At 35.0% G+C, this 25,570-nt stretch overlaps 2 protein-coding genes across 2 annotated transcripts in view; one reads left to right on the forward strand and one right to left on the reverse strand.

Moving 5' to 3' along the window:
- The window catches only part of LOC111055736 (protein amalgam), a 418,452-nt gene that overhangs the window by 167,267 nt on the left and 225,615 nt on the right, over nucleotides 1-25,570 (forward strand). The gene's annotated exons all lie outside the window — the stretch shown is intronic.
- LOC120350379 (ATP-dependent DNA helicase pif1-like) lies at nucleotides 23,241-24,124 on the reverse strand. The gene has a single exon (XM_039423480.1). The coding sequence runs from the start codon at nucleotides 24,070-24,072 to the stop codon at nucleotides 23,257-23,259; it is 816 nt and encodes a 271-aa protein (XP_039279414.1). The 5' UTR covers nucleotides 24,073-24,124; the 3' UTR covers nucleotides 23,241-23,256.

Below are 25,570 nucleotides of genomic sequence, written 5' to 3' on the forward strand. Positions count from 1 at the left end.
CTCTGCTCTGGTCATCGATCCGATTTCTATTGCATCTTGTGGTGGAGTTTGTGTCTGAATAAAAAACAAATAAAAAGGTTGTCGGAGTTTGTCCAACGACTTTTCTCAACAATAATGCTGTTTGGGATTTTTGAACTTTTAATGGTTTCTCTTCCTATGCATTTAAAATTGGAAATTAAAGTTAATTATTGAATTAGCAAAAGAGAAAGAGTGACAGAGACGCTTATTATATAATCAAATAATTGATACTGAAGCTACAGATACTAGCTCTCATGACTCATATTGCTTTTCTTCAATTTGTTTCCAATTGGAAAATCTAACTGCCATTGCCGCTGCCATCCTATTCACAGGAAGAACGTGGACCGGAAGATCCCGGAACGTTCGACCGCTCTCTGTGTGTACACACCTTTACTCTCATTATAACTGTCATGAAATTTTACATTTTTGGCTCATTAATGATTAATTTCGTGAAATATGCAAATCACATCGATGTAGATCAAAACTTGGTTAATTAGTACGATCTGATATAATTACGCATATAATAATGCACTTGTTCAAGAGAGCAACGCACAATACACTCAAGTTGCCAACTTTATCTAACAAAAGTTTATTATAATTTCTCCACAGGCCTACTGTTAATGTTATTTGTGAAAAATTCATTCCACCTATAATGAAGAGTTTCAAACTGATTTTCATTCCCTGAAATCCTGATCTTTTTTATTGTTATCATTAAATGGAACTTCATCCTAAGTACAAATTTGTTCCCATTACAACATATGTTTCTGTGGTTTGTTTGATAAATATTATACTAGAAGGTATACAGATTGAAATTTCACACGCTGATAAAAATGGCTCCAGAAAGGGACTTAATAATTATTGCACTATGATTTATAACCGCAGCATAACTGCATTGATCTCTTCATTTTTCATCGCTGAAACTCCAGCCGAACATTAATTGAGTGGGGACGTATGTGTGGTATTGGCTACGGTTCATGTTGTATAATTGAAAGAGGGAATGAGAATTATTGAGCTCATAAATCGCAGTTCCATTCAGATCAACATCTGCTGCGGCTCTAGTCACGTCCCACCCTCTTCTTGCCGTGGACCATAAAGAGATTGTTGTCACTGGTTCATGAATCGACAGGCACACTATTATATTCCAAAAGTCTCACTAATAGTAACGCATTAATCGTGCTGCTCACATGGGTTCCAAGTTCATGCCATTCATGAATAAATTTTTATCAAAGAGTGGTCATTGATATCGTATGTGATGTTATTGAACCATTCTTTGAAAAATAGCATGAGGAATTTTTACAAAGAGACAAGCCTCTTCGAAGATGAGAGATTCAATCTGACAAAGAAAATGTCCATAATATGTGTATAAGAAGACCCATAATTATATTTCAATCTAGTAAGAGATTAAAAGATGAATAATCTATTAAGAGACCATAATTCTAATTATTATGGTAGACCTGTAGACTCTGAGCTCGCTATCTTCATCCTCACAAACATTACTGAAAATAGGTAAATAGTGAGAAATGATTATTAATGGTCACTTATAAATAATTAACAGCGTTCCCATAATTCTCACCAACTCTGTACATACATTATTGATTGTCTGAATGTGCCCTTTCTTTTGCTTTCACTGTGACATCTTGCAACTTGTTAATTCTCACGTTGAAATTTATGCAATAACTCACTTATTGTGCCCTCATCAATAATTGTACCCATTCTTTATTTAAGCTTCAACTATACCACAGAGAAAAATATATTCTTTATTACTCCGTACCAATACTTTCAAGGCAATTTTGCTGCATTGTTGATACTGTAGAAGGAATTATACTACTGCTGTTTAAAAAATTATTAAAGCATTCCCATTATTCATCTGATTCTTGTTGGTGGGGGGGTCTAGGACCCCTCTGCCCACCTAAATGGCACCCCTGCACCCTTCAGACTGATAGCGCTACCTGATTGCGGGTTCGAATCTCAACGGTAGGCATGGACGTTTGAGGTTTCACCATCTCATCAAATCACCTTCGCACTTCCCATTCTTATGCACAAGTCCATATTTTGTACAGAAATGTGCCAGGAGTGATTAGTTTGGTAGTGTTTAGGAAGAAGGTGGCTGTACCAGATTGGTTGGGAAGCATCAGAAGAACTACACCAGTCTCGTTATATTCGGTGACCAACACGTCTTCAAAGTTTTCAGACAATTGATTAGTATTTATTTTATCATTGTTATAGTCGGTTTGACTGTTTTGCTTGTCTGGTTAATTTTTTTTCTCTTTCTCTCTTCTGAGAATTTCTGGAATCCCTGCCACTGCGGCCTTCAACTAAGTATTGTTTTTTAATTGATTCTATTGATCAATCAATGTATTAAATATACTTATTCCTTCATTAAAATATGCATCAGCACTATGGATTATTTTTCCCATTATCAAAATATTAATAATATATGTACAATATAATTATATTCTCTATTATTTACTGCTCACTTCTATGAGCAGATTAACTCCCCCCTACACAGAGATGGATTAGTCTAGTAGGGTGATTCCGAAATATGTTGTAGGTATATTGTATTTCATATTCGTGTATTATGTTGTTTTTTTTAATTAAATTGAATCGAGTACAAGTCTCAATTGGGCACCATCCACGAAAAAAATCTATAAATCAAAATTAATCATCTCAGGGGTATTTCTGCGGGATTTATTGTGTCATACAAGTTGTCGAATAGCTATCATAGAATGATTATCAAAAGCCTATAAAATCACTAGGCCTACCTCACCAGCATGACAAATATTTCACCTATATAAATGGAAGGATAGCTCAAATTAAGTTGTCATTGAATAATATCATAACCAAGAGTATATTGTTCAGTAGTTTTGTTGATGTGCATAGCCATCCTTTAATTGATCAATATTGTCAATTTGCTAGATAAAATTTATTGAAAATGTTATTATTATGTGCATTTTCTTCTATTTTCATTTTCTATAAATACTTGTAGCCTACAGCACAGACTTAGCAATGATAGATAAATGAGAATCGAGCATCAATTGATTCAAACCCACTTATAGTAAGTAAAGTATATAGAGTAAAACTAATAATTAGTTATATAATAATATTTAATTATTATAAATATATAATAATATAATAATTATTGTGTGAAGGATGACTTATTGATTAAAGAAGATATCAGGAGATAATATCTTCAATTTTCATTATGATGCATTATAAGGGTGCAGTGCATTGATATTATTGGATCACATGATCTTTTTCATATTTCATGCGGTGAGCATTGTTTGAGTGGTGGCAGAGCAGAGTTTAAAGGGTTTGGGGTTATTTTGAGCATAAGGGGGGGGGTGAGGATGGTGATCAGCACATAAATCTGAGCTCAGACAATGCAAGTCGTCGGCCAACAGTGCGGCTGCGACATCTGCGGTGAAAGCTTGTATTCATTCGCAACTTGCCACTCTATCCATGACTGGACGAGGGGGGTGAAAAGACCGGGAGTTTCTGACAGACGAAAATATATTATTATACATTTTGTCCCGAAGGGTGCACATCTATTATTGTTGCTGGCGAAACAATCATCCTCACTCAGCCGAATCAAGCTGCGAGGAAGAATAAACTATTGTTTGTATCTTTGATAGGTGAAATGAATCTTTTCATTCTACATATGGAAATTCTCTAATAGTTAATCAGTGATTTCACTTTTAGTTTCATCCAATGTACTTAGGATACATAGGTATTCTAGGTGTCTTGGTTTCATCTTTTAGGGAAATGAAGTGAGATTTATGAGTCCATAACGCACTATCAGGCTGCTGAATAACCTCTTCAGATTATTGATTTTAAAAAAATCAATAGCCTGACGACTTCCAAATCTTGTATTACGTACGGATGCTTGAATTGTCATCCGAAATCTGTAATATTGTGGAAAATTATAGGGTAGATGGAGAAAATGTATAATATCATATTATTATTACTCAATTGAACTGAGTTTAGAGGAACATACTCAACGGTATGAGAGTTTTTGAGGTTTTTTTATGAATGTTCGATTGGTTTTAATCTTAGCTAAATTCCGTTACGATTTTGCTACATATCTTCATTGTGCTGAAAACTCTCAAAGGTGGATGAATCTCATACAATTGGGTTTGAATAATCAGATTGGAGTGTACCAATCATTTCGATAAGAGTTGTTAGAATGTAGGCTACATACAAAATGGAATACATGGTAGTTGTAGATGGGACATGTAACAAACAGCATTATTCCATTTGTTTTCAAAATGTTGGATCTGTAGGGTAATATAATTGGAGCCTGAAGTTATGGTAGTGATCGTATGCTAACAAATTCCTAACGAGGAACAAATCCCGAAGCAATCTGTTGAACGTGGGAGCTGCGTCGAAGATGTCCCGGCGGCGAAAGAAGAAGCTAGCTTGCTCAGCTCAGACTCAGATTCTGTCCAATGTGAACCGCAACGAAAACATAACCTTTCCTATTCTAATGGAAAACAAAGAGCAAATCGCAGAGAACATCCTTTAAACAAATACACCCGCCAACGTCACGAGCACGATAAAATGTTTGCCCTTTCCTTCTTGCTTCCACATCACGAAATATCCAGCTCAGGCATTACTCTTGGGATAAAGAATCAAGAAGCAAGAAATCCATGTATGTATGATGGATCTATTCTCATGTTCTATGCATAAATTTTATGCTGGTTTGGATAGTATGAATGGGATTGAAGACTTCGTCTTGCTATTGTAGATTATATTGATATTGAAGTTCATGGATACCAGGAATTTTATTCTATTAAAATTTTTTTCATTCAAATAATTGATACTGCATTCAAGTTTTCAAGAACTGGAATATCTTTCACTGACGTATTCCTATTTTGTGGCTGCTACTGTATTCTAGTATTATTATTCAATCCATTCAATTCAGTTATTGTTCGAGGATACACAATTATTCATTGAAATAATAATCCATTTTATCATCATTACTACCATTTCTTATCGTTCACAGCTCATAATAACTTTTAACCTTCTATGAGCAGATTGCATGATTGATAATAATTATAGAAATTCTCAATATAATGAACCAGTGTCATTAGAATTAACATTAGAATCTTATTAAACAATGAAGAGTCACGTAGCCTATAGGCGACTGTTTATAGAAAATGAAATTCTTTATCTTCCGTATGTATGTACTTGAATGCCTGTGTTGTGTCAGGAAAACTTGAAAAAATTCAGCTTGAACTCTGATATTCATAAATATGATAAGAGAAGGGCGAGAAATCAGAATATCGAAAGGTGTGCTTCCAACGCATTACCATAGATGGAGGATAAGCGTGAGATATTTATGTTGTTACACCTATATTTCTTGTCTCTGGCATTACTGAGAAGTTTCAGGGCGCCATCCCTCAAATTTTATAATGCTCTTCCGTCATCGTTGAGATACCTAGATGCGGCTGAATTTAGAGTTAGAGTCAGAAATGACCTGATAAAGGATGGACTGTAAATGTACAAGGTACCAGAATTTCCTAATCAATGTGAAGCTAGTATTAATGCGCAAGAATGCATATTTTTAGTAAAATAATGATGATGAGATATTTATTTACTAATTATGTTCTCAGTAGCATATGTTACACTTTTGTATTCATGTTTAATTGACCTGTGACAATGGCCGATGCTTGTAATGAACGGAGTGACAATAGATGAATATCTCTATATTTCTATTTCTATCCTTTCTGAATCCATCTTCATTATCTCATGAAACGAATGAAATGTCCAATGTTCTATTTTTAAAAAACTTCCAATGTCCTCTTTTATCCGATTTCTCTTATCAAATAGATGTAGCTCAATGTGAGCCGAATTCAATATTGATAGTTTACAATTATTCTATCATTTGATGAATACTAGCAATAATTTTTACATTTTTCATACATTGAGCAGAGAATGACCACATTGATTCTAGTAGTGGCTTCAGTTGAAAATGGGATGAATGGAATGTTTGTTGTTCCCATTTCCTCCCAAACCATTTTTGGGAGGAAACTTTAGAAGAATAAGATTGGTTGATGACAGCAGGATAGTATAGCAGATCTCCTCTGAATCGTCAACCTTGGTACCTGGGTAGACAATAAAATACGGAGAGAGAAAGACATGAAGAAGAGAAGGGTGAAAGAGCGATTAGGTGATGACGAAGTTGAGAAAGAGTCAGAGAAATCGAATGAAAAAATGAATATGTGTGTGAGAAACTGTGGTAGATACAAGTAAGAATAGAGATAAAACGATAGCGAAAAGTTGCTGTTCGATATGGCGGTAAATCAAGTGTGAGATGGTGGTGGTTGAATGGGTTATTGGCGAGGAGTACACCTTACGTGGAATAGTAATGTCGCAAGGTAAATCTCTTCGGGAGCTGTTGGACAGCTGAACAAATCATGCGACGCGATGTGAGACGAATGAGCAGACAGAAGTGTGGGAGAGAGAGCTGATTTGTTGAGTGTGCTCTGTGCTCTGTGTTCTGGCTCAGAGTATGTAGCCTATGCCAGAACCGAAGAAGTTGAAGCACGGTCGGCGATGTGATGGGGAGGAGAAACAAATGTCGGCTTCTCTTGGCTCACAATCACTTCATCTTTTATTTATCCAATGAAAGACAAAGAAGAAGAACTAGACAAGAAAGTGAAAATGAGCAAGACGGCGGAAACGGATTGCAAGTTTGTTGGCCCCGTTTTTCCTCACCGTTGTGCGCCGCTGGGAGTTAATAATTTCGGTGAGAACTCTCGGTCGTTTTCGCCTCACAAGGGACAAACTGCGTCTTACAAACTTCTTGGTATGGAAATTTTACAAGGATACGCTCGAAATTGCGCACGCCTCCGCATACTTGCAACCAGTTATGTCAATAAATATGTATCGCTAACCTCAGTTCAGCCACTCCAGCTCTCAAAGAAACATGTTGCCAGATGAATTTCAAAAGCAAAATGCTAAAGTATTCCAAAATCAATCCTCTGTGCAGTATTCCCTGTCTTTGTAGAATGTATAAAATGTTTCTCAATGATTGGAGTTTGGATTCTACATAAAATACGAATACATAATTATTTTTTAGCAAGCTCAACAAGGAGCGAAACATTGTTACTGATGTCAAGATTGAAGTTATCCAAATCCATTACATTGAAAGATGTGTTACACGATTTCCTCCAATAAAATATAACAATGTTGATACTGTTTAAGGTTTTTGAACATTCACACTACTTCTGAAACAACTCCCTAGACCAAGTATGAAGAGAAGCAGTAAAAGTCATTAATTGACCTCACCGATTTCAATCTCCATTGATCAGATTATACAGTATAATGAATTTCTGGGATCAATTGTATCAGCCACAATGCAATACAAATTGTCCGACCAGCCAGAGTATGCACCAAAAATCGCAACGTTATTGATTGAATGGAGTTCATTAAATCAACATACCCATGCCTGAAATTTCAACAAAGCATTCTCTAATGAGTTTTCATTTGGTGATAGATTCCATTCCCAGGACAGAATATAGTGATTATCAATAGAACATTTCTCAAATACAAGTTCATAATTATTTTCTTGCTGTTGGCTGAAGCTAGTTGGCGTGCTTCGAGCTTCAAAAAATATGTTCAAATTGCTACAACTAGCTATTGATCCGCTATTGAATCGCTCACTATTGACAATGACATAATTTTTTGTTCCTCTAGTAATTTTTTCATGGTGAATAAGCGTATTCCTATTTGGTTAAGGACAATGAAATATTCTCATTTCTTTGTTTCACGGATAATGAATTACAAGAACAGAAGTCTACAGATGAGAATTTATGAGAAATTAATTTATTCAAATAATGCTAATTAATGAATAAATGTTATTGAAAGAAAATCCAAATTAAATGCTGTAAAATGCATTTTACAGCATTTAGTTTGGATTTTCGTTTAATAACAGGAACAGGAGTTTTGAAACTGTAACAAACTGATTACATTTTTATTTTTTGTAGAAGGTAGAACACAATAACACTGCAAACAAAGATAGACAATATAACAATACATCATGTGATGTCCAATCCTATGGTCTCCAGTAATGAATGGGCTTAGCCAACTATGATTCATGCTGTTGAGTAGATGATGAACAATAGACAGAGAACAAAAACCTCGTTTGTAGCCTATCCGTTGTATATTATTATAATGATCAAAGCGAGCCACTCTAATCCACGTTGGAGCGAGCTTTTATAAACATTAAAGCCGTCGTCTCTCACCAGGTGCAGACAACTTACATTTACCATCTGGCCGCATTAGCATCCACGATCATGAGATGATGACTGCTCTCTGCTCTCGTATACGATTATTTGACCGGCTTGGATAGTCTGACAACCAACGTTGAAGATGGTGGAGTGGCAAATGCCGAGCAAAACCTCAGGATGGCTACCTGCTAATAGCGCGGTCAGTGGATGAGGTTTGGGGAACCATCTGCTTGTTGAGAGCGTGAGTGGCGTCGTTCATGCAAATTTATGCTAAGCCGTGTCATTTACATATTTCCATCGTAGCTGTTAATTTCGGCGCGAGCAATGCGCGCGCAAAACGCTTCGCGTACTGTACACATGTGTACTTTTCTGCAGTCAGTGCGCAAAACCGAAACGAATTTGCAGCGACGACAAATGAGTGACCAAACGCGATGCTTCCGGCCGGCGTCGGTGACAGTAATCCGATTATCCATTCAACGAACAGTCCAGCACGTTTTCATCTGCAGAAACAGGTGGAGGTCGTGATTTATTACGTGAATTATTCTTTGTTAACTACGTCGTCGGCTTCTCACGTTGTACCGTACTTACGTGAAAAGCAGGAATTGGAAGAGATTGAATCTACAATGTGTGGCATTGATTCTCCTAAGATTGTATGTTGATATAATAGACGCTATTGACTGAATGTGGTATTATTCAATTATCTTACATGTTAAATCATATTGAGTTATATTATGAATGAATTTTTCGAGCCTATTTCTCTCCCCCAGTAATTTACAGTACGACATGTAAAATAATTTGTAATTGTATCAATAAATCATAGACCAATCATCAATCTTATATCAATAGACTATTGACTCAGAAAAATAACACTCTATTGAGTTATATCATCAACTAGCAGGAACCCGTGCTCCGCAAGGATCTATTTTAAAACTTGATAATCTGAAAACTTGACGTAATGAAATTTTGAAGAATTGAAAATAGGCCTATAACCATCCATGGTTAATGAAGAATCTAGCCTATATGCAAAATTTGAAGTCAATTAGTCCAGTAGTTCAGACGTGATGATGCGTCAAACATAATTTTCCTATCCCGTACGTGTATAAGCCAATTCTTCACTTTATTATAGATATGGCTAACGACTGCAAGAGATAGGAGTGTGGAGCAGAGTAGTTGTGAAACTATGATAGCGCCAGAAGTGTCTCAAACACAATAGTAGGTACTACATTAACTTTTTGAAAGTGATTTGAAAAAAATAGTTAAAACAACAGTACCTCCATTTAGAGAAGCTTTTGTTTGAGCCGAATAAAATCTTCTATCTTCTATATATATATATATATATATATATATATATAATATATATATATATATATTATATATATATATATATAAATAAATGTCTGTTTGTGTGTTTGTTTCCTATAGACTTGAAAAATACTTGACATAACGGCATGAAACTTTGGGAATATGTTGTGTGAATATTGGGGATGGTTTCTGAACAGCAATTTCAATAGGGTGGCTAATAATGATTATTCATTAATCCATTTTACAGCCCTATGTTTTCGATTCTAGTTTGGAGTTTGGAGTTATTGATAGAAAACATTTTTTTTACATTTTTCTTTTTTAATCTGATGATTAAATTTGCAACAAATATTATTGAAAAGAAATTGATTTCTAAAATCATGAAAACTGAGAAATAAAGTTTATAGGAATTCAGCATTATGGTAGTTTATTTTGTTAATTTCAACCCACCGATTTTTCGCTAACACGACAATACAGAATGTTCTCTGATGAGTGGATTGGATTGGCGTATAGACGGCAGCCAGACCAAAAGCGCTCACACTCACATTCCGGGACGACACGTCACTGTACGATAGGACAGAAAGCTCTATGTTTATTTAGGATTTTTTCCAGACATTTTGAATTGATAAATTATTTATATATTTGAGAAAACATAACAGGGCAATGTAACTTACTGAGCGCGAGGTCTACTGTTCACAGAACTACTAGTCTACGAATTATTGATGGAGATGTGTGTCATCAATATTATTGAGAGTGAACCTTCGGATCAGATAACTGACTTCAGGTCAGATAATGTTTTTTTTTTCAAACAAATCATACCAAAACTACAAATGACATACAGTATATCATTGGATAACATTGCTTTCCAGCGGTATAGCTCCATAAACATAAAATCTGAAACCGAATGTTACAATTGGGGTTTGAGTACTGTGTTTATCTAAATTCTTTTCCATGTCAATCAATCAATCGATTAATCAATCAATTATTTAACATAGCACGACTCCCAGAAAGTACTACAGGCTTAAGTCCAAAACTGTTCCAATTCTAATTTATACGACAGTCCGAAGTAATTTATACCATCACATTTTTTCAATTACACACTGCATTCTACAATTCAGAACAAAAACACAGATTATTGAATTCAAAAATACTTCTAGAATGAATTAAATCTATTAAAAAGTCCCAACTTTGAATGAACTGTAAAATTTTGATACCAAAAACAAACACACTTCATGTTATTTCTGTCATTTTATCCTCAGTATCCTAACAACAATGTACTGAATAATTGAAACTCATTTTCTCCTACAATCGCAACATGATACTAGTAAATCATAAATCTTCTTCTCAGATAAATTCTATGAAGTTATAACATAAATTATTATGCAACATAAATAGCAACATAAATTATATTTTAACGAGACTTCAGAGTTTCTTGTGCATGATATGGGCATGGAAAATTATTTTGACTCACTTATCACAGGTTTCTAATAAATTAGCCCATACATTCATTGCTTTTTCATATTATTTCCATTTCCAATGTTCACTTAACAAGAATACAGATCGATATAGATAATAAGGCTTCATTTCTTGAAACAATGCCTATTTGTTCAATGCCTCGAAAAATTCCTTCTACTTGATCAAGAAATCAGAATTGCAGATATCCTCTAATCTCTTCACCTCGAACCTTGGATGAGTCTCAAACTTACGCCCTTATGGAGAAGTGCATTTGAATTTGAATTTGAGGTAGTTCATGAAAAATTCACTACTCATTAAAAAGTTTGATGCTATTGATAACATAGAAGTCATATCACTATAATTATAATATAATTATGTATACTTGAAAAATATACACACACACAGAAATTGTTCAGTATGACGCTACAAGCTATGAATTTTTCTAGTTTTAAGTTTCAATAGTGAAGTACTACGCATTATTGAGTTGCGCTCTGAATTGAATAGAGTTTGGTAAACTCACGGAAACAAACACAAAACCTATTGTATAAATTCATCTCACTCACAATCATTATTTTGTTGTACCCATGCGTACATTGTACATAAATAATAATTAATTGTGATTAATTGTTCTGAACAATCACATTTTTGCAGTTGAATACTGTTTGTTTACGAATATTAACATGCTATGAAAACAGAGCTTATTCACTGATATGGCTATTCTCTCTACATTCTGATTTTTCAATTCATCAATTGGAATTGAAAGCTATCAATGAGAGTTACTAATAAACGTCCAGAGAAAGCTTCGAATACACTGCAGATTTATATTGTTGAAAATAAGTTCATAACCAGAGAGAACTATAGAATGTAACATTACATAACTTACATTCCATACTCTCTGTTTACAACACGCTCAGGGATAGATAGTACAACGCACGCCACAAGCTTAGCCAATTGTAGGAGAAATCATGTACTTACTAGGTATCACAAAGCTTAATGCATAAATAAAATGGTCCGAATATATCAGTTTTGATACTAAATCTTCATTTATATCAATATTGATGTTTTAGATTTTTACAAATTTAAACTAGTAATTCTGTGAACAGTAGACCTCGCGCAGTTATAAATCATAGTCTCTTCTAATACTGTCCATCAGAGTAAATTCCGTAGCGTCGGCGAGATATCGGTGTATAAACGACTAATGGCTGTTTGGGTTGTTTTATCGACAATGCTAATAATTTGATGTAAACAGCTATATGTTACTATCATCAAAAGCTTACCAAGTTCAAAGCAGAGAAAAGTCGGGAGAAAATACTATGCTGCTTCAAGTTATCAATTGCATGCCTCCAATAAATAGTCCACACAACAGTTGGATTTTCAATAAGTTACATTGAGATATTGAATTGCATGCGTCATTGCATTCATTTTATAATCCACTCGACAGCCGATTTATGATGAATAATTCTATAGTCTGATTTTTACTCCAATATTGGCGTATGAAGGAGGCTCCTTTTCCTTATATTATCCTTGAAATGCAAAATTTCCAAAAACCTTGTACATACGTCGACGTGCAATTCAAAAAGGAACATACCTGTCAAATTTCATGAAAATTTATTATCGCGTTTCGCTGTAAATGCGGTACATATAAACATGAAAACAATCATAAAAACATATTAAAGAGATATGCAAAACCATCGACTTGAATCTTAGACCTGACTTCGCTCGGTCAAAAATAAATTTCTAATCCACATCATAATATTGCAATGAATGAGAGGCGAATAATGTCTCATGATATATATTTTCTCCATGAATGAATTCACACCGATTGTTGTCGTTCTTTATTGTCTTAATGAAAGTTCATAATCTCCATTCAATTTCAATAGGAATTGAGAGAGTTTATCTTTTCCTTATACAATCTTGATTTCCAATGTATGAAATCCTTTTTCTATTACCGATTATGATGTATCCTAGTTGTTTTGATGATTCTTTTGTAAGGTTTGGGAGTAATAAGTGGAGTTCATTTTCCAAATTGACATACAAGGGCTGCTTGTCGTATGGAATATTGTTTGTTGATTGGAAGGAATAATCATTATCATTAATTCTTGACTCCAGTTGTAACTATGTTTTTACTATTTTCTGAACTTTGAAAATATAATATTTTTAAAATTTTCTTTTTATTTTACTATAAGCTTCTGATTCACATAGGTAATAATAATTACTGATGGTTGTGGTTGACCTTTCTTTCGCGTGCCCTTAAAACTAATTTTGTTGTTGATAGAAATTGAATAGTGCACGAATGTGTGACAAGCGTAGAGTGCAGTGATGCTCTATTGAGTCCCTTTGTTATTTAATTAAAAGAAGATGCAGCAGCAGTAGCAGCCGTGCCCTTGATGGTGCCGCCACCGCCGTCGTTCGCCCTTCAGCCCTTTGACGTTGATTTGTGACCGAGCCCTGAATAGATTTACGACCGCGGTTCCGAATTTTAATTAGCACGGCCTGCCGCTGCACGCTACATTCACACGCTGCCACCACTGCGATGATGTGCTCTTATTCCCTCAAGCACTTTTGCCTCTCACATTGTGTCTCTTCTGCCAAACTCTCGCTACGTCCAAAAATAATCAAGCGGGTCATTCTGTCTGCACCTGTACTTCACCCCAGCCGTGAAGTTATCAGTTGAAGTCACGATGTGATCTGCATACTATTTACCATTTCTACAACCTACCCCTTGAACCTAGGACCTCGACCTGATTTCAGAGTTGGAATAGATGCTATGCTGGAAAAACGAATTTTCCTAACTGCATCGAAAACATAAGAGAAATCAACTGTCTGTTTGATACTAGGAGAATGATAGATTTGGATGATACGTAGCGAAAGAATGCTGGATGATAGGTAGCGAAATTGGAATATAGAAATAATAGATTATCGAAGTATAACTTACATTGTTTTTCCTGTTCCAGGTAAGGCGAAAAATTGATTGGTTTGTCAAACCAAATGGAGATCCGTTCTTTCAAATTCGTAAATGAAGGTAAATTGAAGGGTACTACAAAAGACAAACGTACCAAAATTAATACTATAGAATAGTACAGTACCATCAGTACAACTTATCATAATGTGAGTAATAACATTAGATTTAGTAATAAATTCTGTTGAAGAATTCTGTTCAAAGCTTTGCAGGATAGCCTAACCTATATGAAAGCTCACTTTGAGAGTAGCAACAGGAGCACATCAAGAGCGTTTAGAAGCTCTTAAAACATCTGGAAACTTGGTGTTCCGATGAAATTATTTGAAATAGATAATCTCCTTCAGTTATTAAAATATTGAATACTGTCAGAGGTAGTCTGAATTTTAAGTGAACAGGAACGGAACCAGCCACGTATTATTCTACTTTGTCGCTGCTGCAAATTATTGTATTCATTAGATAATAGTATGTTTCATCTTATAAATATCCCTTGGGTTGTCAACTTGTCTAGGTTGACAGACTACATTGTGCTATTTCATGTTCACCCGTTATTGTACCACACCCTACTCACTAGCACCAGCTTTTCAGATGTAGCACAAGGGCTGATACTATTCTATGGGTTTATCTTGAAATATGAGCATTAGAATGTTATCATTTCAAATTGAGAATTAATTAATAAAATGAATGATCAAGTTCAGTAAAATAATAATAATAGTAACCTTTTATCTCTACGAGTATATTGATTAATAGTGAGTCTATTCTTGTGTTACTTAATTAATTTTTTTTCTTTTCTCAATATTACCTTTTAATATTATTTTGTTTTATTGTCATTCTTTATATATTGCAATTGGAGAGGTTTGCATATTTTATTTTGCTCTTTATTCCTTTTTATATAGACTAAGGGTATTCAGAGTTTTTAGCTGCTTTCAAGTAATATATTCTTATTTAATTTATTCTTGATGTGGAAATGTGCTGATCATTAAGTCTCCTATTTAAGTGTCAGTATCAAACACGATGAAAGAGTTGAGAAAAATTAATATTATAACTATACTGTCTTATACAAGACATAAATTATTAATGTTAACGTTTAAGAGAAATTTGGACTCGCAAAGGCTTATGTATTTCTTCTAGCTTAATCAATAAAGTATACCTTGATCAAGAATGATTCCGAGCATCTTCGTTATCGCTTGTTTACGTCTTACAAACTACAAAAGTATCCTTATCTAGGTGAAAGAAAGTTTCGAGTATTAATCAATTTTTCCTCTTTTGCTTCAAAAATTCTTTCTTCTCAATCTATTATTATACTGTACTGGCATTCAATTTTGTTTTATTCATTTTTTAAGAATTCCTGTATTCAATTGATATTATATATTTTTCCCCCTCTTTTTTATATTTATTTTCACGTCTGGTCGGACGGCTTGCCGTTGTTTAGGTTTTTTGCTGCTCTTTTCTTTTCTTATGATTAGAAATGCTGTAGAATTATTAGATATTCCAACAATTAATTGCACAGAGTGTTCAGATATTAAGAATTTTTGTAGTAATTTTATTGAAAGCGGAGGGCTTGGGAGGGGCGGTGATGCGAATCAACAAAATTTTACTGTAATCCAACAAAATATTAGAAGTTATAGAAGAAACATTGACGAATTCCTTGTAGTATTGCAGAACTTGGCCTATCGTTTCACATGCATAATACTTACGGAAGCTTGGCTGAACGATGAGAGCGATTTGATGGAAATTCCCGGTTATAATTTGTACAGGTCATTTAACAATCTTAATCAAAGTGATGGAGTTGTCGTTTACATAGACCATGAAATATCTGCATCGTGCTGCGAGTTTCAATTGGGGGGTATAGCCACATGTCTCTCCCTCACTTTTGACTGGGCTGGTGTTCCGTGTGAAATTCTGGCAATTTATCGCAGCCCCAACTCAAATCTTCATATTTTTGTAGAATCTATAGAGTCATACTTTAATGAACGGGTAAATAACAATAGGTGTTTAAAAATATTTTCTGGCGATATAAATTGCAACCTTTTGAATCTTAATCCTCATACACTGGAAGAAAAGTACCTGGATGTAATGAACGAGGCGGGCCTTGTGTCTTGTGTCGACAAGGTGACCAGACCGGCCAGCAACACTTGCATCGATCATTACTTTGTCAGACTACCGCCCTCTTTTGATGTAGCAACAACTGTACTCCAAACTGCAATTACTGACCATTATGCCATATGCATGAAATTAACAACTCAAAAATTTGTCAAACCACCTGTAAAAGAAGAATATTATTCAAAAATAGATTGGAACGGTGTTAAGAATTCCTTGTCTCGACAGAATTGGGACGATGTTACTAATGAAAATAATATCAATCTTTCAACTAATTTATTCATTGATACTATCCAGACTATTCTCCTTAATAAGACATCAAAAGTAAAAATATCATCCAAAAATACAAAAATAAAACCATGGATTTCCAGAGGTTTGGTAAACTCTATCCGCCACCGCGATAAATTAAAGAAAAAACTCAACAGACAACCTTACTGTCTTGCTTTAAAAAACGAATTCATACAATACAGGAACCTCCTACACTCAACAATTAAGCGAGCTAAATATGATTATTATAAGAATAAAGTTGATGAAGTATCAGACAATCCACAAAAGTTCTGGCCCGTTGTGAGAGAAATTGCTGGAAAAGCTACAGCACATCAACCTTTCCCAATTGGAGCATTTGCTAAAACTGGAGATTCAGCACAAATCCAAGATGTCAATGATCTTTGTAATAGTTTTAATAAATATTTCACTGCTGTTGGAGCTTCATTATCTCGATCCTTAAGCCCGGTTGGTGAACCAGAAATTAATGATCACGAATATGGAGTTAACACAGTATTTGAGTTTAAGGATGTTACCAAAGAGGAACTTAGGGTGGTAATAAACAGTCTCAAAGGAAAGAGTGCCCCTGGGCATGACCTCATACCCACAAGAATATTCAAAGAAAACATAGATTCACTAATTAACCCTATTCATCATCTAATAAATCTAAGCATTCATGCAGGTCAATTTCCAGAAAAATTAAAAATTTCAAAAATCATTCCAATTTACAAATCAGGGCCAAAAAACGAACTAACTAACTACCGACCTATTTCTCTTCTTGCTACTTTGTCCAAAATTATTGAAAAGTGCGTTAAAATACAGTTGACAAAATATTTAACAAAAAATAACATCTTAGCAAAAAATCAATATGGTTTTCAAAAATCTAAAAATACTGACGATGCCCTATTTGAAGTAACTAAATATATAACAGAGTCAATTAAATTGAAAAATAAGGCTATTATCACATTCCTGGACCTGGCCAAGGCCTTCGATTCAGTTGATAGAGATAAGCTATTGCATAAACTTGAGGCCATTGGAGTTAAAAATACCGCCTTGCAATGGTTCAGGAGTTATCTCTCGGAGCGCCAGCAATTTGTTCAAATTGAAGGAAAATCCAGTGAAATGGACAATATTGACTTTGGAGTAATTCAGGGAAGCACTCTGGGTCCAACATTGTTCCTGGTATATATTAATAATATTTCCCAATTGAACACAACAAGTAAAATATTTCTATTTGCTGACGACACTGCTGTAATTTCTGTAGGTAGAGAATGGGAGGAAGTTTATAGAAATGCCACAAATGATCTCGCTAGAATAAAAAATTGGTTTGACCACAATAGTTTAACAGTAAATCTGAGTAAAACAAAGTATATGCCTATAGTGACCAGGAACCAATCTGATCCAGGTTCTAGGCAAGTAAAAATGCATTCCTGTAGGGATATAGAATCTACTGCATGTGCATGTGGGTCAATCAAGAGAGTCGACCAATATAAATACTTGGGGGTTATTTTTGACAATCATCTGAGTTGGGTCCCTCATGTACAGAATTTGAAACAGAGGGTTAGGAGGTTGCTTTATGGTCTGTCTCAACTCAGTAATGTACTAGACATCAGGTTGTGTAGGAGGATTTATCATGCCTACGTGCAATCAGTGTTGCAGTATGGCATAATAGCATGGGGAGGGGTATCATCCACATGCCTGGAGCCACTGGCCGTTACCCAACGTACAATCATGAAGACCATCCTGAAAAAAGAACCCAGGTACCCCACGTCGCTGCTTTTCTCGGACTTCCCTGTGTTAAATTTAAGACAGCTATTTATTAAAACAATTCTTACATATATTAGGAAACATAAAATAGAACTTCTTGCCAACATACAGCACAATTACCATACTAGACTAAGAAATAACCATGGCTATTCTATCCCCAGATTAATGCATGGAATAGAACTTAAATCACCGTTTTACTTAGCTCAAATTATCTATAGGAATTTGCCGGAAGACATGAGGGAGGCCGAGGGTTGCAGCGATGTGGTGTATAAAAGGAGGTTGGTGGGGTGGCTCTTTGGCTTGGGCTGGAATGGAGCTGAACAACTTCTTCTTTCACCCTACACGTAGCATCCCAGCATTGATTATATACTAATATTACATTTGCATCACCGCTTGTCTTGATCCCTTTGCTCTTTCACTTTTCTGTATCTTACTTTTATGATCACTCTGCGCTAACAAACAAAAACAAAATGTTTTGTCTTGTTTTTTCTCCTCTGATGTAGACAAAATGATATCTTATTAATTAAGTATGTTTGTAGTATATTATTATTTGATGAGATACATATTACTCTTGCTTGATAAGAACTCTCCCTCAACCACAGACGAACAGTCTTTTTGGGGGAATTCCACTCTATATATGTATTATGGTAATAGTGTATAATATGTAAAAAAAATCTTTAATAACCTGTTTGAAATATTGTAAAAACAATGAAATGTATGCACTTTTACATATTCTTTTAATGTACCAAATGTGGAAATAAACTGATTTGATTTGATTTGATTTGATTTGAAATCACTTCTGGAAGAATTTGAGGCGAAAATCTTGGAATTTCACCATTTCAATACATTGCAATCATAGTATTGATTCTTGTAATCGTATACATCAAGTATAGGATAATCACAATGTAGTTTCGGCTTCCACAGCAAATACGAAAGTCCTCCCAAGTTGTAATCTGCGATAATTGGATCAGTGGTGAATGTCATGAATGCGATTTAAATCATGTTTAATATTCAACCGATGTTGTCGTAGGGAAATGCAATTTTCTCATGCAAGCTCACCAATAGAAAAAACAGAATTGATGGAAAAGAAACCTCCTTATCATTTTAAGTACATTAGAGAAGGTGCAACAGTCAATCTGATAAGTAGTGTAAGCTTTTGTTCATAACTGAGCGTAATCTACTCCATATTCCACTTTTTTGCAGAGCTTCAAACTGCGACACTTTAAAGCTACACCCTTTCTGACGTGATTCTGTCGATAAGAGCCCTCTGACACGCAAAATTCACTTTAGAGAAGTAAAATCAGCCTTGTTCTGCTGCTATCTCGCGATCAACCATTCCGAATGAATCATTTTTCCAAAGCAGCCGGTCGAGAGAGCCCTTCAACCTTTTAATTGTTATTCAGAAAACGTTCACGCAAATCTAAATCGTGATAGTGGCAGAGCTGTGTGAGGAGAAATTGTTTTTCCTAATCTAATTTATCAACTTTTACTCTCTCTCCATGAGAGAAATATTCTCTACCAAGTTCGTTTATATTTTAATTTCATGTTGATTTAAACTCCTTTCTCATTAATGTATAATATGATAATTTTAATCCACATGAAAATTGAAAACTTGTAAAATCTGGTGCGGCGCACTCACACAACTTGCTTTACCGCTATGAAGATTGATCACCTGTCACTAGTATTCATGCGCATCTCAAGTCTACTATTGAAAGATCTGAGCCAGCTGGTGACAGGACAATAACGCTGGAGACACACGAGGTCTGCTATCTCTTCATAGTGAATGATTTAATAGAATCAACAGTTATCAACAGTTTGCAATTGAATATTCACATTTTCTCGAATTCCGTGCTTATTTTCAATTTTAGGTGAAAATGTTACTGAATATCAATTGTATAAATTTTTATGCTCAATCTGTTCCACTTTAAATTTTTTGTTTAAATTTTATCTGGAGCCTGATAATTAGGAATCAAAAATTGAACTTTGCATAGAAATAGAAATTTTTACAGATATGGGACTTGTGGCAATTGATAGAGCTTATCAATGACTATATCTTCCTTCTATACTACTTATGAAATCCTTTAATGTGTAATAAGATTGATAGTATTTTTAAAACGAGGTTTTTGTTCTCTGTCTATTGTTCATCATCTACTCAACAGCATGAATCATAGTTGGCTAAGCCCATTCATTACTGGAGACCATAGAATTGGACATCACATGATGTATTGTTATTGTCTATCATTGGTTGCAGTATTATTGTGTTCTACCTTCTACAAAAAATAAAAATGTAATCAGTTTGTTACAGTCTCAAAACTGTTTTTCCTGTTATTAAACGAAAATCCAAACTAAATGCTGTAAAATGCATTTGGATTTTCTTTCAATTACATTTTCAATTCATTAATTCATTAATTAGCACTATTTGAATAAATTAATTTCTCATCAATTATCATCTGTACACTTCTGTTCTTGTAATTCATTATCCGTGAAACAAAGAAATGAGAATATTTCTTTGTCCTCAACAAAATAGTAATACGCGTATTCATCATGAAAAAATTACTAGAGGAACAAAAAATTATGTCATTGTCAATAGTGAGCGATTCAATAGCGGATCAATAGCTAGTTACAGCAATTTGAACATATTTTTTGAAGCTCGAAGCACGCCAACTAGCTTCAGCCAACAGCAGGAAAATAATTATGAACTTGTATTTGAGAAATGTTCTATTGATAATCACTATATTCTGTCCTGGTATTGGAATCTATTACCAAATGAAAACTCATTAGAGAATGCTTTGTTGAAATTTCAGGCATTGGTATGTTGCTTTAATGAACACCATTCAATCAATAATGATGTGATTTTTGGTGCATACTCTGGCTGGTCGGACAATTTGTATTGCATTGTGGGTGATACAATTGATCCTAGAAATTCATTATACTGTATAATCTGATCAATGGAGATTGAAATCGGTGAGGTCAATTAATGACTTTTACTGCTTCTCTTCATACTTGGTCTAGGGAGTTGTTTCAGAAGTAGTGTGAATGTTCAAAAACCTTAAACAGTATCAACATTGTTTTATTTTATTCGAGGAAATCGTGTAACACATCTTTCAATGTAATGGATTTGGATAACTTCAATCTTGACATGAGTAACAATGTTTCGCTCCTTGTTGAGCTTGCTAAAAAATAATTATGTATTCGTATTTTATGTAGAATCCAAACTCCAATCATTGAGAAACATTTTATACATTTTACAAAGACAGGGAATACTGCACAGAGGATTGATTTTGGAATACTTTAGCATTTTGCTTTTGAAATTCATTAGGCAACAAGCTGTTGTTGCTTTTCCTAATGTAAAAATATCTTCCATAGAAGTAAGACGCTTTTCCCATGAATCAATTATTCCTAAACATTAGTTGTGTTACCAAAGAAAATAGAAGGTAGCTTTCGATAAAATTATTGGAGAATTTGCATAACAGTTCGTTGATATTCACTTTGAACTGTCAGTATACCTCATTAATAGCATCAATGCTCCCCATTCAAATAATGTTGACACATTGATGTGAATCTTAAATATAAAGAAAATAAAAATCTCAGTATCCTTTTTTTGAAAATTTTTTTCACAACATTTTCAAGTCTGAAAATGGCATAAATGTCCGAAACATGTTGCGATAAAATTTTTCAAAAAAAGGGTACTGAGATTTTTATTCTCTTTATATTATATTACTAGCTGTACCCTGCCACGCTTCGCAGTGGCACATTGTGATTGAATGTTTATTTTTTTTTTCTGTGGCCCCCACTATATATAAAATATGTGTTGGGAAACCACAAATATTATGCTTGTTAAATAAATTATGAACATCTGTGTTATGTGAGCTGTTAAATCTGGTTTATTGTGCAATTACAAAACTAAAAGGAAAAATAATGTTTATGTGAGAAATAAAATGAAAAAAAGCAAAATTTTTAGAAAAAAGAAATTAAAATGAGTAAATGAATACCTATATATAAAATAGAAAATTATTGATGGAAAATAATTAGATTCTAAAAGAAAAAAATATTTGAGAATAGTCTCTTAAAAAGGATTGATAAAAAAATGAATTAATAATATTCATAATATCTAGATTGTAATAAGGTCTTCACTATAATTTATTCTATTTTCAATTATCCAAGTTTTTGTTTTTGCTTTTAATATATTAACCAGTACCATTTCCTTGATGTCCATTGGCAGCCTGTTGTAAATCTTCGGTCCTAAGTATGTGACTGTTCTCTGGGCGGCAGTTGTTGTCATCCTGGGGACTGCTAGATCAATATTCCTTCTTCGCGTGCTGTGGGTGTGGTCCATGTTGAGAAAGAACTGCGGGTTTTTCCTGATGAATGTGAGTAATTTGTGAATGTAAATTTGTCGGATGCTCAGTAGTTGGAGCTCTTCATATAGAGAATCTGAAGGGTAGAGTGGATGTTTCTGTCCCATTATTCTGAGGATGAGTTTCTGGACTTTAAAAACAGGATTGATATGGCAGAAATACGTAGCTTCCCATGCCAGGATTCCATATCTTGCTATTGACTCTACCGTGATATACAATTTTTAACGTATCCAGTGTGAGTATCTGTCGGAGTTGAATGAAACTGTAAACCAGTTTCCTGAGTTTTGTTGTTTGCTGTATGATGTGTTTGTCCCACCAAAGTAAGTCGTCTATTATAACTCCTAAATATTTTATATTATCTGTTCGTTCTACTGATGGACAATTGCAGTCTATGCGATTTATTTTGCAGTGATGTAACTTGATTGTATTTCGTACAGGTTTTTTGGAGTCCGTCAGTGAAAATGCTAGAAATTTAGTTTTTGATGAATTGAGAGTCAGGATATTACTGTGGAGCCAAAGTGTAATTTTTTCCATGCCTAATTCAGCGGTTATGAAAGTCTCGTTCCAGTTGTTGCCTTGAAATATCACAGCTGTGTCGTCGGCAAAGACAATAATCTTGCCACCAATGTCGAGTGAGCACAACTCATTGGCAAAGATGAGGTACAGTATCGGACCAAGAACTGTTCCTTGTGGCACGCCGAATTTTACAGGAAGGCCTTCTTCTGCACTCAGATTTTTCCCTATTCTCACTCTCTTTTTGCGAATGGTTGAGAAATGAGAAAAAACAATGAATACATTTCATATAAGTTTAATTTTGCAATACTTGTTTATATACAATATTTTTTGTTTTTCCACTGTCTGCGTAAATATAAAGACTATCTGGTTTGCCGACTCGGGAACACGCAACATACAGTTGTCCATGTGAAAAGCAATCCACATCTAAATCTAGACCACACAATTCTAAAGATTGACCTTGAGCTTTGTTGATTGTGATTGCAAATGCCAATCGAATTGGGAATTGCAATCTTTTAAATTGAAATGGTGTATCGGTCGGGATCGTGGGTATTCGAGGAATGAGGACATCTTCACCTTTGAAAGGCCCTGTTAAAATCGTTGCTTCCACTACATTATTCATTAATCTCTTAACTGCAAGTCGCGTGCCGTTGCAGAGTTTTGGCTGATTAATATTCCGCAAGAGGATAATTGGCACACCTACTTTCAATTTCAATATGTGTGGTGGTATCCCTGGCAGATCAAGTGAGTTTAGAAATTCTGTTGGATAATTAACTACTTCATCAGCTTCCACAACAGTGTCTATCGACTTATATGTAGTTTCATCACTTTGAATACTGGATTGTATAACATTATTAAGTTGATAGACATCTTTATTCTTTGCGGCAAGGATAGCTCGTTCACTGAGCCAATCATGATTTCTATGATTTATCTGAATGTCAGGAAATACTTTTTCGATCAGTTCTTCTTTTGATGTAACTAAATTACAAAAATTATCGGGAAGTGATATTTGTCTAGACGTCTCATCGACTGGCAGCTGACCGTTTCCAATTTCCAGTAACTGTCGTGAGAATACCTCAGCTGATGGATCATTCTGCAACTGGACACGCATATTCGTAGTCAACTCCAATGTATGTACGTGCCGCCATAGTGTTGAATATTTCAGGCAATTTCGTCTGCTGGTGTCGATCGAGAAATTACAGGCAATGTTTGCCTAAAATCTCCTGCGAGCAATATCAATGCATTCCCGAATGGTTGAACGTTTCCACGCAAGTCTCGTAATGATCGATCAAGAGCTTCGAGCGATTTTTTATGTGCCATTGTGCATTCATCCCAAACAATTAGTTTACATTTTTGTAATACTTTTCCCATACCGGATGCTTTAGAAATATTGCACGTAGGAGTCTCAATGATTTGCATGTTTAATGGCAACTTTAGAGCTGAATGCGCAGTTCTTCCACCTGGTAACAATGTTGCAGCTATTCCAGACGAAGCAAGAGCTAAGGCTATATCACTTTTTGATCGAACCGTTGCTAGAATCAATCTAATGAGGAATGTTTTCCCAGTTCCTCCTGGCGCATCCAAGAAGAAGGTCCCCCCAACTCCGTCATTTATCATTTGCATTATGCGATCATAAATGCCTTTCTGTTCCCACGTTAATTTGGGAATGTTCGATTGGACATATGCCTGAAGATCATTAATGTTGTAACTCTGTTCACGGCGTAAATCTACATCAAATGCAGCAGTCGCAGTTCGGGTTGGTGCTGGCATTCCTAATTGACTAAGAACTTTATTTGCAATAGCTAAGCACTTGTCCTCAATATTTATCAATGCTTCGTTGTAAATGGCTTCTGTAAATTCTAAGGTCATATTGGCATTTTCAAGGCGTACTCTATGCAAAATATCTTCAGCCATATGCGAACGATATCTTTCCCATAACTCTGTGGGAGATGAAGGAAAGCAAGCGGTCAATATAATCGCAAATAATGCGCGAATTTGGTTTGGATGTGCAGTGTTGCACGCGTCATTGATGCATATGTTCCACTGTTGGTCATTTTCTAATAAATTCAGAGCTTGACACGTAGCGCGAAAAGTGGCATGTGTGACGCCGTCAACTATTTTTAATTGCTGGAAAGATGTAGGACCAGGCACATTTACCAATAGCATGCGAAGGTAAAAACATTCATCTTGATTGGGATGCACTGTATAAAGTCTACCAATTGTATTTTCTTTGAAAATGCCAGGGTGACCGTTGACTGGCTCCCCTCGTTTGCGCCGTACAAATACTTTTCTAGTTACATTCCACGTGTAGTAAGAGGGAACTTCTGAATACATTAGTGTTCTGGCAAAAGCGTCTTCCTGGCATAAGGTGAAAAAAGCAGTCAGAGTTGTACCAGGTGGATTAAGGGCTCTTTCTTGCACATTTGCATCTGTGAAATAAACACGCTGTCCATTTTCTAAATGTACTGCCAAGTGAACCACAGCTGGATTGCGTTCATGCATGGGAAATGAAAAAATTCGCCATGCAGCCTCATTGCTGCTTATGTATCTTCCAGCCTGGTATTGAGCAATTTCATCAATATCTCGTACTGCATTATTGTCACAATTAT

The sequence above is a fragment of the Nilaparvata lugens genome, chromosome 3 (genome assembly GCF_014356525.2).
Source record: "Nilaparvata lugens isolate BPH chromosome 3, ASM1435652v1, whole genome shotgun sequence".
NCBI classification, from domain to species: domain Eukaryota; kingdom Metazoa; phylum Arthropoda; class Insecta; order Hemiptera; family Delphacidae; genus Nilaparvata; species Nilaparvata lugens.

What these genes read in the sequence shown, in the direction of transcription:
- LOC120350379 (XM_039423480.1), bottom strand. Translation starts at nt 24,072, where the DNA reads ATGCGTGTCCAGTTGCAGAATGATCCATCAGCTGAGGTATTCTCACGA.